The 14,372-nt window shown below is 43.4% G+C and overlaps 1 protein-coding gene across 3 annotated transcripts in view; it reads left to right on the top strand.

The window, feature by feature from the left end:
* LOC139364955 (RNA binding protein fox-1 homolog 3-like) overlaps positions 1 to 9,742 on the top strand; it is a 409,389-nt gene extending 399,647 nt beyond the window's left edge. For 2 of the 3 annotated variants that reach the window (XM_071102231.1, XM_071102229.1), the window contains exon 12: positions 78 to 526. In XM_071102231.1, the coding sequence (XP_070958332.1) occupies positions 78 to 122 (45 nt within the window). In that variant the 3' untranslated portion in view covers positions 123 to 526. Of the gene's footprint in view, positions 1 to 77; positions 527 to 9,199 lie in introns of those variants that run through there. The other variant, XM_071102230.1, reaches the window with a different exon arrangement.
* Positions 9,743 to 14,372: the final 4,630 nt, after the last annotated feature.

Genomic DNA, 14,372 nt, shown 5'->3' with positions numbered 1-14,372 from the left:
TGGAAAAAACAGAACTCAACCACCAAGCTGTCACCACCTTAATACTGATTGGTCCTTTTTCATCTTTGATGTTGCAGGCTAGCCTATACAGAGGAGGGTACAGTCGCTTCACTCCCTACTAACAGAAAGAAAAAGAGAGAAAGACAGAGACATTACCCCCCAACAAACAAAAATCAAACCAATTAACAAACAAGCAAACACCTCATCCTTCGTGGAGCGCTAGATCAAACTAAAAGCTTCCAGGTTACCAATGCTGACCCCTCCCCCTGACACCCGCCCTCCCGCTACAGACGATTTCTACAACCTTGTTGATGTCATCATTGGTCTGCTCCTATGATTTGTTTTGTATTCATTTTGTGCTTTGGATTGATTTCGGAGAAGTTATGTTCTGCACATGTGACTGCTGTAGATGGGTGCTGTGTCACCATAACCAATGTGAGCCTACTGTAGTACGCATGATGCATGATCAGAGGGGTGTGTTTCTGCAGTGACCGTCAGATGGATGACAATCTAGTGGGGCATTAGATACACTGTTATTTAGCCTATTCTTGAATTAGAATTCAATGAAATTCAAGCAGGAAACAAAATATTGTATTCCAATTAGCATTAGAAATACATAATTATAATAATAACAAAGACGATGCACATGCCCTGCTAATTCTTATTTCACAAGACGCCACTGTCAACTGTATGATTGCTCTGTAATGTTGGAGTGTCCTAATGCACTTGAGTCCTAACAGTGATGTGGTGTGACAGCATGCAGAGTGAGGGCCATTGCACCACAGTGAGGGGTCAGAGTTCAGCTGGGGTTGAGACTGGGCTAGCTCTCGCTAACGTGATGGCACTAGGCTAAAGGACTTAGGATTGTGAAGGATTCAATGTCTTTGTTTATTTCAAATTTTTTCCACACTGATTTGCATGTTCACGTATAATTAACTGAAGTGTACAGTGCATTCAGAAAATATTTAGACCCCTTGACTTTTTCCACATTTTGTTACGTTACAGACGTATTCTAAAATGTATTAAATTGTTTCCCCCCTCATCAGTCAACACACAGTACTCCATAATGACAAAGCAAAAACTGATTTTTTTTCTTTTCTTGAAAATCTATGTAAAATAAAACAGAAATATCACATTTACATAAGTATTCAGACCCTTTACAGAGTACTTTGTTAAAGCACCTTTGGCAGCGATTACAGCCTCGAGTCTTCTTGGGTATGACGCTGCAAGCTTGGCACACCTGTATTTGGGGAGTTTCTCCCATTCCTCTCTGCAGATCCTCTCAAGCTCTGTCAGGTTAGATGTGGAGCGTTACTGCTCAGCTATTTTCAGATCTCTCCAGAGATGTTAGATCGGGTTCAAGTCCGGTCTCTGGCTGGGCCACTCAAGGAGATTCAGAGACTTGTCCCAAAGCCACTTCTGGGTTATCTTGGCTGTGTGCTTAGGGTTGTTGTCCTGTTGGAAGGTGAACCTTCGCCCCAGTCTGCGGTCTGAAGTAGGTTTTCATCAAGGATCTCTCTGTACTTTGCTCTGCTCATATTTGCCTCGATCCTGACTAGTCTCCCAGTCCCTGCCGCTGAAAAACATCCCCACAGCCTGATGCTGCCATGCTTCACCGAAGTGATGGTGCCAGGTTTCCTCCAGATGTGATGCTTGGCATTCAGGCCAAAAAGTTAAATCTTGATTTCATCAGACCAGAGAATTTTGTTTCTCATGGTCTGAGAGTCTTCAGGTGCCTTTTGGCAAACTCCAAGCGGGCTGTCATGTGCCTTTTACTGAGGAGTGGCTTCTGTCTGGTCACTACCACAAAGGCCTGATTGGTGGAGTGCTGCAGAGATGGTTGTCGTTCTGGGAGATTCTCCCATCTCCACAGAGGAACTCTAGAGCTCTGTCAGAGTGACCATCGGGTTCTTTGTCACCTCCCTGACCAAAGCCCTTTTCCCCCGATTGCTCATTTTGGCCGGGCGGTCAGATCTAGGAAGAGTCTTGGTGGTTCCAAACGTCTTTCATTTAAGAATGGTGGAGGCCACTGTGTTCTTGGGGACCTTCAATGCTGCAGAAATGTTTTGGTACCCTTCCCCAGATCTGTGCCTCGACACAATCCTGGCTCTACAGACAATTATTTTGACCTCATGGCTTGGTTTTTACTCTAACATGCTGTGGGACCTTATATAGACAGGTGTATGGCTTTCCAAATCATGTCCAATTAATTGAATTTACCACAGGTGGACTCCAAGTTGTAAAAACATCTCAAGGATGTTCAATGGAAACAGGATGCACCTGAGCTCAATTTTGAGTCTCATAGCAAAGGGTCTGAATACTTGTAAATAAGGTATTTCTGTTTTTTTTATTTTAAATACATTTGCAAATCTTTCTAAAAACCTCTTTTCGCTTTGTCATTATGGGGTATAGTGTAGATTGCTGAAGAAAAAATTATATTTAATCATTTTTAGAATAAAGCTGTAGCAAAAAGTCAAGTTGTCTGAATGCTTCATTAAAAAAAAAATCAAATCATTATTTTTAGTAGGCTACGCTATCGACTCATCTATGAAGTACTGTAGTGCAATTCCTGATAACTATTCACTTTTCAGTATTGCACAAAGCATTCTGTACCTCAGGATAAACCACTACAAGTGATTTGATCTGACAACTAATTGTATCAGTAGAATGCTTGTCTGTTTATTGAAGATTTTCTTGACAAAGTCAGTGCTTGACTTGGGCAGGAGCTTACCAGAGCTGAGCACCGGCACCTCAGATTTTCTACTGCTTGAGCTCCTGCACCTAAATACAAACAGTACCAGCACCCAAAATGACTAGCATAAGTCAAGCATACCCACCAAACACTACCAGTGGGTTACCCCACTTTACAATGACAGAGCATTGCCTTATTGGTTTATTTAGCCTAAATCTCTCTGGAAGAGCTGAATTACTAGAGCAGGTACAGTGAGAGATTATAGACTTTCCATTATGAGGAGAGAAATGGACTGTGAACATGATTGTATCATATTCCACTTTCAGGAGAAAATACCTTGTTCCATACAGCTCTAGGAAGAGTCTCGGTGGTTCCAAACTCCTTCCATTTATGTATTATAACACCTGCGTGTTGTCATACCATGTTAATGTACTCGAGTACACGTCTTCAACTCAGTAGTTACCCCATATGAACTCTTGAGAAAAGAAACTATTTTGTAAGTAGATCAAGCCAAGAGACATGATATATAGATCCGAATACAAGTATGGAAATCTATAATTACTCAACTATTCGTATAATGATATAATTTATGTATGTATCCTCTCAAGTGTTATCTGTTTGATTTTGATCATTTTGAAGATGTGCCATGTTTACAAAGACATCATATACGAGCAGTTATGTTTCGTCAACATGTTGAACATGATATAGATTCATGTTGTATACCAAAATAATATATCATCACTTGATCAAAGAAAAGTATAAAACATTGTTCTTCCTTTTATATACCAGTATTTAGGGTCCTACCATGGGGGCTTTTATATACCAGTATTTAGGGTCCTACCATGGGGGCTTTTATATACCAGTATTTAGGGTCCTACCATGGGGGCTTTTATATACCAGTATTTAGGGTCCTACCATGGGGGCTTTTATATACCAGTATTTAGGGTCCTACCATGGGGGCTTTTATATACCAGTATTTAGGGTCCTACCATGGGGGCTTTTATATACCAGTATTTAGGGTCCTACCATGGGGGCTTTTATATACCAGTATTTAGGGTCCTACCATGGGGGCTTTTATATACCAGTATTTAGGGTCCTACCATGGGGGCTTTTATATACCAGTATTTAGGGTCCTACCATGGGGGCTTTTATATACCAGTATTTAGGGTCCTACCATGGGGGCTTTTATATACCAGTATTTAGGGTCCTACCATGGGGGCTTTTATATACCAGTATTTAGGGTCCTACCATGGGGGCTTTTATATACCAGTATTTAGGGTCCTACCATGGGGGCTTTTATATACCAGTATTTAGGGTCCTACCATGGGGGCTTTTATATGATTCAAAAAAGCTTCAGACATTGTTATTAATGTATTTGTAGGTGTTTTTGATTAAATTACTCTGTGTGTGTGTGTGTGTGCGTGCGTGCGTGCGTGCGTGTGTGCGTGCGTGCGTGCGTGCGTGCGTGCGCGCGCGTGCGTGCGTGTGTGTGTGCGTGCGTGCGTGCGTGTGTGGATAGTAGGGTTGACACAACCCATTTTAAATGACTTTCCTCCCCATCCACTTTCATTGCGCCAACATAAAAGTGAGTGCTGCTCTGAGCGCCAGTTGAATTAACACAGAGAATCCCCCAAGAACAACGGCTCACTGAAGCCAAGTTCCACTGTTTCTTCAACTCAATTAGCGTCTACGTTCTAAGCTGTGGAAGTCTGCTGTTTGAACACATAGGCTTGAGACAGCTCCACACAAAATATATATATTATAAAAGAAACAGCTCCACACTAAATATATATATCATAAAAGAGACAGCTCCACACGCATACCCTGAACAGCAAGGAAAATACTCCCCTCTGCCTTGGTCTAAGAGAACCTCATGGCTTTGAATTCTCCCTCTCACTGCCTACCAATTCCTAATGATGCCCGTCATTACAGCTGTTGTTTCAAAATCCTATTTAGCAGACGGCTACTTCTACACTGAGCTTAATTGGGGAGAGAAACTTAGTAATTACTATAGTACCAGTTGATCCGCTTGACAGGAAATAGACTATTTGAATCCCCCTGTTCAGTTTGGGTGCAGATAAGTCATACATGAGTTGAGTAGGAAAACCGCAGTGTCAGAGACTGAGAGCAGACATCTTAATGAATGCTGCTCTTCTGAAGCTACCGTTTAGCAAATACACTGGAGGCCACAGTGTGACGAATAGTAATTCATGTTTTTCACTGGCTGTGTGTTTTTGAGGTGTGCCAACTTCTGAAATCTCTCTCCATGACTACTCTTTGCCTCAATAAATCACTTTATAAGTCCTAACTCATTGATAACCTAACCTTGATACAGTTAAACAGAATCTTCCACTTTAAGCACCCACTCATTTCCTGTCTGCACGTGAACCAGCCTGATAAGATGCTAGCTCCTATGAGAGGAACATCAATGCCCAGGAGGGGTGTTAGCCGCCATGCCTCACCACCACAAATTAGAGCAGGCTAATCAGCCACTATCAATCACTGTATCGCTAGCTTCACTTACAGGCCATTCTTACACTACATCTTCACTATAGCAATGTGCAGATCTCAGTCTACCAGCAGCTACATTTCACAGTTAAAAAAGAAAGTCAGCCTAGAACACACCTTTTCATTTACATCCTCTACTTTCAGGGTTACTCGGGGTCCGTTTTATTCATGAGGACATTGCAGTGATGTCATGTTTTTACTTGGATGGGTTTGAGTGTTGTCAGTTAAAGTTGTAATATGTCCATACAACTCTTTATAACTCTGTACAACCCTTTATAATCAATGTATTCATTGTTACACTGTTAAAATGTCAAATTATCAAGGCTTCATATAACATATAAATAGCTAATATATATTGTGTCTTATTATATTTTGCTAAATATAAAAAATGTGTATCTATAGTATAGAGGCTGAAAGGTTTTCCAGTTTTATAATATCCTCTATCCCATCTACATTTGTTTTTCGTAGCTAGCTACATTATTAAAAACACTCAATGAAGGTGTTAAACCACATGCCCAGGCATATACAGTCTGCTCACATTTAAACATGTTTATTTGTGTAAATTGAATGCACAGTTTGTTAGTTCATTATGATGTATTTACTATTATAGTCAGTAAGCCTTGATAAGCTGACTGTTTAATGTCTTTGTCCATCCAAAAGATTTGTAGAAAAAAAGGGAAACAAGCAAAACAGTTTCACTTCCTGTAAAATATATACATGTATATACACATATATTACAGTGGTATATTATAGTGGTTTTATCTGTGTATTTTCAATTCAGCTGAACTTGTTCTATGAATTGTACAGTATGTCATTTCTAAAAAAGTATATATTGTCTGAAAGGTGTAAGTAATTGGCTTTTGATTTATTGGTACAGTATATTACATTTCCTTTGTCTTCTTTCATCAATGACTTAGTTGTTAGTATATGTGACATATCTAAGCAACCTCTGATTGTTTTGAGTGTCAGAATAAAGCAGTTCTGAGAGCGTTTTGTTTGTCATTGGAGCTCTATGTTTCATCTGTTGCCAGCTTGTTGATTGTAATCCTGATCAGGCACAGTAAAATGAAATCTTCTACAATTCCTGTTCACGCTTAATGAAACCCAATATTTCTACAGATTTAAACCAGCATTGTATAGATAAGTACATGTTCAATTTAGGTACAGTGCAATGCATTGCACTTCCTCAGTGACAGTGGCCACTTGCTACAGCACTGACCCAACCCTCCCCTGAATTGACTTGTCCATGAGTGATTAATATATTTGTCACTGCAGCTCCTCCAATGCTGGTCTGCCTGTCAGAGAGGAGCACTATATGTAGTGCAGGTGCTATTGTGTTCCCTCTCTGCTCTGCTATATAGTGATACAGTGATGGGGATATTTTAGTATAGAGAGTCCCCAGTGAGACCTCCGTAGGACTGAAGATGAGGCAGGCTGCTCCATGGATGGAGAGACAGAGGGAGATGGAGGGATAGACAGAGGGAGATGGAGGGATAGACAGAGGGAGATGGAGGGAGAGACAGAGGGAGATGGAGGGAGAGACAGAGGGAGATGGAGGTAGAGACGGAGGGAGATGGAGGTAGAGACGGAGGGAGATGGAGGTAGAGACAGAGGGAGATGGAGGGAGCGACGGAGGGAGCGACAGAGGGAGATGGATGAAGATACAGAGGGAGATGGAAGGAGAGACAGACACAGAGGGGGAGGGAGAGACGGAGGGAGAGACAGAAGGAGATGGAGGGAGAGACAGAGGGAGATGGATGAAGATACATAAGGAGATGGAGGGAGAGACAGAGACAGAGTGGGAGGGAGAGACAGAGGGAGATGGAGGGAGAGACAGAGGGAGATGGAGGGAGAGACAGAGACAGAAGGGGATACAGAGGGGGAGAGAGATTGACAGAGACAGAGGGAGATGGAGGGAGAGACAGAGGGAGATAGATGAAGAGACAGAGGGAGACGGAGGGAAAGACAGAGGGAGATGGAGGGAGAGACAGAGGGAGATTGAGGGAGAGACAGGGAGAGATGCAGAGGGAGATGGAGGGAGAGACAGAGGGAGATAGATGAAGAGACGGAGGGAGAGACAGAGACAGAGGGGGATACAGAGGGGGAGAGAGATTGACAGAGACAGAGAGAGATGGATGGAGAGACAGAGGGATACGGAGGGAGAGATAGATGGAGATAGATGAAGAGACAGAGGGAGACGGAGGGAGAGACAGAGGGAGATGCAGAGGGAGATGGAGGGAGAGACAGAGGGAGATGGAGGGAGAGACAGAGGGAGATAGATGAAGAGACGGAGGGAGATGGAGGGAGAGACAGAGGGAGATAGATGAAGAGACGGAGGGAGATGCAGAGGGAGATGGAGGGAGAGACAGAGGGAGATAGATGAAGAGATGGAGGGAGATGCAGAGGGAGATGGAGGGAGAGACAGAGGGAGATAGATGAAGAGACAGAGGGAGATGCAGAGGGAGATGGAGGGAGAGACAGAGGGAGATGGAGGGAGAGACAGAGGGAGATGCAGAGGGAGATGGAGGGAGAGACGGAGGGAGACGGAGGGAGACGGAGGGAGAGACAGAGGGAGATGCAGAGGGAGATGGAGGGAGAGACGGAGGGAGACGGAGGGAGAGACAGGGGGAGATAGATGAAGAGACGGAGGGAGATGCAGAGGGAGATGGAGGGAGAGACAGAGGGAGATAGATGAAGAGACAGAGGGAGATGGAGGGAGAGACAGAGGGAGATGGAGGGAGAGACAGAGGGAGATGCAGAGGGAGATGGGGGGAGAGACGGAGGGAGACGGAGGGAGAGAGAGGGGGAGATGGAGGGAGAGACAGAGGGAGATGGAGGGAGATGGATGGAGAGACAGAGGGAGATGGAGGGAGAGACAGAGGGTGATGGAGGGAGATGGAGGGAGAGATAGAAGGAGATGGAGGGAGAGACAGAAGGAGATGGAGGGAGAGACAGAGGGAGATGGATGAAGATACATAGGGAAATGGAGGGAGAGACAGAGAGAGTGGGAGGGAGACAGAGGGAGATGGAGGGAGAGACAGAGGGGGAGGGGAGGGAGAGACAGAGGGGGAGGGAGAGACAGAGGGGGAAGGAGAGACAGAGGGAGATGGAAGGAGAGAGAGTGGGGGAGTGAGAGACAGAGGGAGATGTAGAGAGAGACAAAGAGTCATTCTGGGCTGAGATTAGCATGCCACGCGTTCAATTGTTACTTCTCCAGAGGAGGTGTGAAAAAGCACTACAAAGCCATGTCAAAATGAAAGCCTCGCCTCGTTTTCTTCTACCGCTCGGCGCGCTGCTGAATTAGGTAGAGACTGTCATGACAAGGGTCCCAGGACACCTGTCTCTCTCCTCCCTCTCTCCCTCTCTCTCATCCCTCTCCTCTCTCTCCTCCCTCTCTCTCCTCCCTCTCTCCCTCTCTCCACTACTGCTATAGGCCTCAGTATGACTCTCTTCACTGTACACTGTAAACTCCAGTAGAGTGATAATGGCCCTCTATTCTGTGGAGCAAAGTAGCATTTGCTTTGGCCTACGCTCTTTAAAGCGCACTTTTATGCTGTATGACTTTAAGACTGGCATGAAAAAATAATGCTCTCTTTTTTTCCCTCAAAAGCTTCCCTTTCAGTTGATTTAAGCATGCTTCTCAATCGGGTGGTTTGACATCAATCCGTCAGCCCGTCTTAACCTGACATTGTGTACCTTTCCCCCTCCCTGGGGTGCAGTGCTTTAACAAAGATGGAGGGGAACTTTTGGGAGAGTAGTGCACTTTTTATTCTATACATTTTCTCAATGTTTATATTCAAAGAATTTGACTGGTTTCTGGTATGGAATCATCATATTGAATAGGTTTATTGGAATAGGAAACACAGCAAACTTAACACGACAAACTTTATGATTATAGGTATTGAAATGCACAAGTAGGTTGTCTGTCTATATGTGTCAATCAGAGATGTTCTGCATACTTACCCATGTCTCCCTGCTCTTCTTCCCCTTCACCTTCAGTAAATAACAAAGGCAACGCTGTGCTCAGTATTGATGGACATCACAGATGAAAACAACGAGAAGAGGAGAACTAGCTTTAAGAAAACAACAGGAGAAGAAGAGAAGGAGTCCCTCTACTGAGGCTGGTGAGAAACGACGGGAGGCGTGCGTGTGGAGTGGTGCCGCGGCGGTGTCAAAACCAGCCACAAGCGCTACAGACGGAGTGAGCCAGTTTCCACCAGGGACCACCTTTGCCGGATAGAAGAGAAAGACAACGAGAGAAAAAAGAGAGAAAGCATCCTGTTATTATAACACATTTTATTTTTCTATACTTTTGTGATTTACAGCTTGTGATTTACAAGTAAAAATGTGTATAAAACAGTATATATGTACAAATATGTTTTTATGTTTTTGGTAAGGAAGACGAACAGTTGGCCCTTGATGCTGATTCTGTGGTGGAGAGGGAGAGTCCTGCTCTTCTCTCTCTGGCACACCACTCCTGTCACTGACAGACAAGAGGAGGTGATATATATATATATATATATATATTTGGCATATATATATATATATATATATGGCAAAAGCATTGTATTACAGGTCCACTTTCTGTGGGTCGGAGTCAATGGTTAACTTCCAGCTGGAGGTTTCTATGGTTACACTTTCTGTGTGCGGTCTTTTCGTGGTCTCACTGGTTCGCTTCCTTCCTTGCGCTGGTGCCACTGTTCCACTGTTCCACTTCCTGTTGCAGTGTCACTGGCCAGCTTCCTATGGGTAGTCACTGCTGTTCTCTACTTCCCTGTGGATACTGTCGTCATGACTCCACTTCCTCCTGGCAGCACCACTGGTCCACTCTCCATGGGCAGTACTGTCACTGGTCTACTTCCCTGTGGATACTGTCATCATGACTCCACTTCCTCCTGGCAGCACCACTGGTCCACTCTCCATGGGCAGTACTGTCACTGGTCTACTTCCATGTGGATACTGTCGTCATGACTCCACTTCCTCCTGGCAGCACCACTGGTCCACTCTCCATGGGCAGTACTGTCACTGGTCTACTTGTCTGTGGGTAAGCCAGTAGAGAAATGAGTAAGCTCTCTTTCCTCTCCAAGCCCCAGCAGAGGTCTCTGATTCACGACGAGAGAAAGAGAGAGAGTTTGATGCGTTAGTCCCTGACTTTCCTCACCTGCCAGGGTCAAAGCCCAAGCCTTTGTGTCTCTATCTGCACCAGTGGACAAAGTATCTCAAACAGACAGACCAACAAGCCAGGGTGCATTTAACTAACGACGCACGTTTCCAGAGAAGAGAAATACTCATCAATGTCCATGTAACAATTGAATTATAATCAAATAATCTAATTGTAATACATCAGCAGGTGCATAACCAAAACACAAGCCTAAGGCATATGGACTATGTCGCTTGATAAACATTATAGAACTAGTGCCCATCCAATGGTAATAAAGGAATGAGGGCTGAAACATGTCAATTACAATGTTGTTTTGTCAATGTATTCTGAGAATATTTATTTGTGTGATTTGCAGCACTGAAAACTTTTAAAGAAGAAAAAAATGTTTTAATTTGTTGAAGCAACCTTACTTTATATCAGGAGAGACACTGTAAACATGTGTTTAAACAAGAATGTTGGTTCAGTTCTTGAATGTATTTTAATGTCTAGGGTGTCCAACAAGTATGTATTCTTTCTCTGTATATAAATATACATATATATATATATACATATCTATTATATGGGCTGTGGTGGTGTCAGGGAGTAGAGGGGGTAGATAAGGGGCACCCTCCTACAAGCTATACCCCTGATATACTGTAACATGTGATCATGTGTTATATGACTGAAAGCGTGATGGTGATTGTGTGAACTGATCTTCCCCTCCCCCTGCACTTAAAGAGATTGGACAGGATCTTAAGCACTTACAAATTCGTAACATGCTGTATGAATTGGATTTCGTAAAGCATATCATGCACATTCTTTTTGCAAGACAAAATGGATGACGTTGTACACAATTGTGCACAGTCTTCGGGGACCGAAAAACTTCTGGCTGAAATTATATGAAACCTTCATAATGCATCTTTAAACAAACACACATGAACACACACTCAAATACAGAGAATCACAGACACATGTTTTGGCCTAGAAATATGCTACAGAACTGCTTAACAACTTGTTGATTGCCAACAGATAACTTGTGCTCCAGAGAGTCATTCACAACTACTCTGGCCCTGCAGAGCCCCAACTACTCTGGCCCTGCAGAGCCCCAACTACTCTGGCCCTGCAGGGCCCCAACTACTCTGGCCCTGCAGAGCCCCAACTACTCTGGCCCTGCAGGGCCCCAACTACTCTGACCTTGCAGGGCCCCAACCTCTCTGGCCCTGCAGGGCCCCAACCACTCCGGCCCTGCAGGGCCCCAACTACTTCGGCCCTGCAGGGCCCCAACTTCTCCGGCCCTGCAGGGCCCCAACTACTTTCTCTCAGCTATATTACAGACACCCTTATGGAAATAACATGTATATCCATCATCACATTAAGTAACAGGTCCTGTTGAGGAAGGCAATGATCATAAGCAGGTTTAGTGTATAGATGTAGATTTGATTGTGAGAGTCACATAGTGTATGTGGCTAACTAACTCCCAGTCAGTTTCAGGTGAAATGTGAGTGTGAAGAAACAGCAGGTGGGATGTCAGGCAGGCAGGCAGGCAGTAGGCCACCCTCCTGATCTCTGTGTAGACTGCAAGTACCAGTCCTTATCTTCCTGAGCCCTGAGCACAATGGCTTGAGCTGTGACATGAGCAGGATATCCCTCTGAGAGAGAGTTACTACTGTACCGCCCCCTCCCGTTCTACTGTGTGAGTCTACCGTCCCTTTTGTATTCCTGAACCTACTGTACATAATATCCCCCCTCCCCTCTGACTCCCAAAATCTTGTATTTTGTTCTATAATGACACATTTATTTATAAGGATTTTTTAAATATATCTCTTTCTCCTTTTTGTAAATGTTCCAGTTAAATAAAGTTCAAAAATGTTAAAAAATTCAATGGATATATTGAAAGGTAAAAGTCTCTAAAAGTCCCCTCTCCTCTGGCTCTGTATTCTAAACTTTGTGTTTCTCTTTCTGTATGCTTCTCTTATGTGCTTCAGATTAAGAGTTCTATTTATTATGACATTAACGTTATTATAATTATGACTAATTATTAATATTATCATCATCCTCATCATCATCATTATTATCATTAATAAACTTGTCTACTTCAACCAAAAGGTCGTGTATTTTTGGCCTGAGTGTTACAGTGTAGAGGAAGATGAGATACTGTAGCAGTGTGTGTAGTGTGTGTGGACTCCCTAAGGACAGAACATCCCTTGATGGGATATCACAATGACACCGAGAGCTGGGGGAGATGTGGCAGGTGGAAGGGGGGCGGGGCACAACTCCTAAGCTCATTTGTTTTACACCGGGGGGGGCTGGATCCCCAATGGATGGACCTGGGTGGGCCTATGCCCATGGCAGCACGCCTGCCCAGTCATGTGAAATCCATAGATTAGGCCCTAATGAATTTATTTCAATTGACTGATTTCCTTATATGGACTGTAATTCAGTAAAATCGCTGAAATGATTGCATGTTGCCTTCATATCTTTGTTCAGTATAGTTATACACATGCCACATTCAACCAGTTAGCAAGTCCAACATTTCGGAGTTTTCCTAGTTTTGACTAGCAGGTGAACGCTGCATATATGCTTCCATTTATTATGGTAAGTGATCTACAAGTAACTGCCAAAATAAAGAAATGCACTTGAGTTAATGAAGGATTCAACAAATATTGAAAGCAGCTGCTTCCCCACACGTGTGGTTCCTCAGTTAATTAAGCAATTAAAACATCCTATTATGCTTATGGTCATGTATAAAAATGCCCAGTTGCCCATTATTTTGGCTACCATGGCTAGAAAAAGTGTATGTGTGTATGCGTGTGCATGTGTGTGTGTATCTGTGGCTCAGTCACCAGATCTCAACCCAGTTGAAAACTTATGGGAGATTCTGGAGTGGTGCCTGAGACAGTGTTTTCCACCACCATCAACAAAACACCAAATAATGCAATTTCTTGTGGAAGAATGGTGTCACATCCCTCCAATAGAGTTCCAGACACTTAGAATAGAATCTATGTCAAGGTACATTGAAGCTGTCCTGGTGGCACGTGGTGGCCCAGCACCCTAATAAGACACTTTATGTTGGCGTTTCCTTTATTTTGGCAGTTATGAATAAGTGATTTAGAAGAACAGGAAGAGGAAACGCATGTATGCTTATTAGGGGAAGTTTGGATGACATCATCAAATTGGATTTATATTGTATTCATTTAGCAGTATCTTTAGATTTAATTGGTTTGTAAAATGGGGATCAGAAAGCATCAGAGCCTTGTTTTGTAATGGTAAATGTGATGTAATGGTTTGTCCATCCGCTTTACAGATTGTAATATCAAGGTTCCCCCACTTGGTGGCACCATAGCCTCGTACAGGTTACATTACATTAACCTACGAGCCACTACGTGTTAGTATTACTCAGCTGTATAACGTCATTACATGTTTTATCACTTGTTTCTAATTAGGCCATACGTCCTTTAATACAATAGGCTCCCCCATCACCAGTTGTGTGATCTCACCATGCACACCTTTTATCTGAAATATTGTCTTTGGGCTTTGTTCAAACATCCCGTGGTTGATTAAGGTCAAGCGAGAAGATAAAAAATGATAAAAGCCTCTGTTGGACTAAAACATAATCTATCACCTCGACCACAGGAAATGACCATAATCACACAATTATGAAGCAATGAGGCACTTTGGCTTTATGGGGTGGGTACTTTGCTAAAATGGCCCGCGTAAAAGCCCATCTGTACAAATGGGCCCTCGGATTTGAGCCAAACCGGGGGCTAAAAGACCCTATACATCAAGCCATGGCATATATAACAAAGAGCAGCAGCCTCCAGTGCCTGATAGAAGGGCAAGGCTGCCTGAGGTGCTGCGTGCTGGACAAATGGAACACAGTAGGATTAGATATGGAGATCTGCTGTAAAGATTGAAACCTGTCCCTTCTTATTTAGGACCCTTGAGATTCTAGAACATTTTGAACAGTTAACTTCTTAATTAACATGTAGGTAACAAGTAGGTAACTAATTATGCCTATATTTACTGTAATAT

Source organism: Oncorhynchus clarkii, chromosome 13 (assembly GCF_045791955.1).
Source record: "Oncorhynchus clarkii lewisi isolate Uvic-CL-2024 chromosome 13, UVic_Ocla_1.0, whole genome shotgun sequence".
Taxonomy (NCBI): domain Eukaryota; kingdom Metazoa; phylum Chordata; class Actinopteri; order Salmoniformes; family Salmonidae; genus Oncorhynchus; species Oncorhynchus clarkii.
The sequence above is the reverse complement of the archived record's forward strand: the minus strand, read 5'-3'. Positions and strand labels throughout refer to the sequence as shown.